Here is a 3,237-nt window from a genome sequence, read left to right on the forward strand (position 1 = left end):
TATTATTTAGATGTGATTGGGCTGATGTTGATCAAAAGACAGGAATAAAAAAAGATCTTTTAGGATTTAAAATGATAAACTTTTCTAGGTTGACACACAGGAAAATATCTCACAGATGATCCATTTGTATTTGCTTCGCAATGTCAGCAAGTTATATATGTTAAAGATGTTTTAAATCCTGGTTGATTTCTCCCAAGGCAACTAAAAGTTATAAATACTTATGACATGGGAGATCAAAGTATGGTTCACATTGAAATTGAGGAGTCTTCACTAATAATAGGAGATGATGATGTTGCTTGGGTTAGAGGTGATATTGAAGGAGAAACTATAAATCAACTAGCTTAATTTTATATCACCAAGTGAGACTTCCAATATTTATACATCTTATGTTTGACTCATAAGTGAGTTTGTATAGTGTTTTAATATATTTTGTAATGTATTTGCAGATAAATGGCTCGGAAAAAAAGGTTAAATACTGTAGATTTTCCGGCTAATGGATCAACGTCTTGCATGTCATCATCATCAAATAATTCAATACATGATGCTTCTACTTTTGATGTCTTACATAGTGATACTCAAGGTAGTTATTATGTTTTTATTTTTTAATTAGTTTTAAATGTATCTATTAATTTTTAACGTATTTTTATACAGATTCTCAACCACTTAAAAGAGTACGCAGACCCACTACTCTACCTGATGTATGGGCTTTACCAAGTGATAAAAGAATTACAGTATCATTCAATCATTTGAACCAACCTACTGGACAAGAAGGATGCACATTGAGTTTTTTCTTATGTACACTCGTGCGAAATACAGAAATAACTCCATTGTTATATAATGACTGGAGATGCTTTCCCAGAGAATTGAAAGACCATCTAATAACATTGGTCAAGGTAAATTATTTATCATTCATAATATTTATTTATTTTTATTAATGTTAATACTAATTATTTTTACAGAATAGGTTTGATTTACATCAAATGGCTGAAATTTGGGAACTAAAATCGTTGGGAAGGTCATTGAAAGGTTATCGATCTGATTTGAAAGCACGATATTTTGGAAAATATCCGTTGAGAGAAGATTTGTTAAAGAATAGGCGAGTTGGGATTCCAAATATACAATGGAATTTCCTCGTCAATTTTTGGTACTCAGATAAGAACATGGTATGACAATGTGATTCTATATTTATAGTAATTGTTATATAAATAAAATTTATAATTTTTATTGTTTAGAGAAATAGTTCAATCAACAAAAGATGTCGAGAGAAACAGAATATGCCGCATACATCTGGATCTAAAAGTTTTGCTCGTGTTGCTTCTGAAATGGTATAATGATATGAATTATGATATCAATAATTTATTCTATAAACATGTATTACTTGTATTGTTTTAGGAAAGCGTTAGACTAGATCACTCAAGAGCTCATGTATTCCTCGAAACACATAAAGCTCGTAAAGATGGAAGACCTTTAAATGACAATTCATCTCGAGCCGCGGTAAAAATGTTATGCGTATACATTTATATGTGTTTTAAAATGTATTAATGTTAAATTTAATACATTTATGAATCAAATAAAAACAAGTTAATCCAAACACCTTCTGAGGGACAAGTCATAAGAGATTTTCATAGAGATATATACTCACAACTCACAAGTGATTGGTCCTGATACATATGGACGTGTGAGAGGATTGAGTCTTCAAGCGTATCCAAAATCTTTAAGGACTGCTGACTTTTCTGTGGATGGTAGAACAAAGGTTGATGAAATTAATGATATAAAACAAGAATTGAAGAGGATGGTTGCTAACCAATAAGAGATGCAAGGACAAATAAATAAGTTAGAATCTTTGTTGGTTGACAAGGAAGACATCTTCCACTTTATGCGAAAATGAATCTACTTAAGGTATTTTTTTGTTTTGATTATTACAATATTCATAATTGGCAGTACAGTATTAGAACTTTAAGTATAATATTAGATGTGGGGATCTTGTGATTCTTCTATTATCTTCTTGTATTATATGTTTTTTCTTATATGGTTGATCTGTTTATATGACAGTTTTATATATTTTTGTTTGAGTTATAGTACTGTAAATATAAAATTAATGATTTGGTTTTGGTTCTCTCTTTTGATGGTATTGATAGCGGACTGAAGTACTCATCCTCGAGTTGTCATCTTCCAGGTTATGCAAAAATGAATCTATGTAAGGTATTTTTTCTTACCTTTTTATGTCTTTTTTGTTTTGATTATTGCAATATTCATAATTGACAGTACAGTGTTAGAACTCTAATTATAATACTAGATATGCGGATCTTGTGATTCTTCTTCTGATCTTCTTGTATTAGATGTTTCTTCTTATATGGTTAATCTGCTTATGTGAAAGTTGTATATATTATTGTTTGAGTTATAGTACTATAAATATAAAAATAATCATTTGGTTTTGGTTTTCTCTTTTGACGGTATTGATGGCTGACTAAAGTATTCATTCTCGAGTTGTCATCTTCCAAGTTATAGAAAAATTAATCTACGTAAGGTATTTTTTTTTTACCTTTTTATGTCTTTTATGTTTTGATTATTGCAATATTCATAATTGACAGTACACTGTTAGATCTCTAATTATAATATTAGATGTGCGGATGTTGTGATTATTCTTTTTATATGGTTAATCTGATTATATGAAAGTTTATACTTTTTGTTTGAATTATAATACTGTAGAAGGAAAATTAATCATTTGTATTAGGTTTTTTCTTTTGATGTTATTGATTGCTGCTGAAATATTCATCATTGAGTTGTCAGGAAGAAGAAATTTGGACACAGCAAACATGTTTTTTTTTCAAATTTTTTCTATATTTAGTTCACATTAAAATACATTTTTTATTTCGTATCTTAAAAAAAATATTCTTTTTTATAATTGCAGTGAGGCCTAAGAAGAAGATCAAGTAGATAAAAATCATCAATTTCTAGTTTTCTATTTCAACTTTGTTGTTCAAAACTATTTTGTTTGTTTGAAATCTTTTGACTATGATATGATATTATGAGATAATTGTGATTTTATTAGAAAATCGTGTTAAGAGAATTTATGTTAATTTTGTTATAATTAAAAATGTCAAGTATAAAATAATTTTTCTTGATGATTATTTAATTTAGTGGAAAAATAAATAAATATTCAAATAAAATTGTAAAAAATAAATCAATATTATAATATTAAGAATTCTTAAAAAATAAAATAGACCCTTAGCAACG

General features: G+C 28.0%; 1 protein-coding gene across 1 annotated transcript; it reads left to right on the forward strand.

Moving 5' to 3' along the window:
* The first annotated feature begins 450 nt into the window (after positions 1-450).
* On the forward strand, positions 451-2,374 carry LOC124939076. The gene is made up of 6 exons (XM_047479586.1): positions 451-580; positions 652-893; positions 960-1,163; positions 1,233-1,325; positions 1,393-1,494; positions 2,297-2,374. Exons 1-6 carry the CDS (start codon positions 451-453, stop codon positions 2,372-2,374), a joined length of 849 nt encoding a protein of 282 aa, XP_047335542.1.
* Positions 2,375-3,237: the final 863 nt, after the last annotated feature.

The sequence above is a fragment of the Impatiens glandulifera genome, chromosome 5, assembly GCF_907164915.1.
Source record: "Impatiens glandulifera chromosome 5, dImpGla2.1, whole genome shotgun sequence".
Lineage (NCBI taxonomy): Eukaryota > Viridiplantae > Streptophyta > Magnoliopsida > Ericales > Balsaminaceae > Impatiens > Impatiens glandulifera.

Bases quoted from the DNA above. Each gene is read 5' to 3' on its own strand.
- LOC124939076 (XM_047479586.1), top strand. From the start codon at position 451: ATGGCTCGGAAAAAAAGGTTAAATACTGTAGATTTTCCGGCTAATGGA. The intron at 1,326-1,392 runs GTATAATGATAT...GTATTGTTTTAG, and splicing joins CTCGTGTTGCTTCTGAAATG to GAAAGCGTTAGACTAGATCA. The intron at 1,495-2,296 runs GTAAAAATGTTA...TTATAATACTAG, and splicing joins ACAATTCATCTCGAGCCGCG to ATATGCGGATCTTGTGATTC.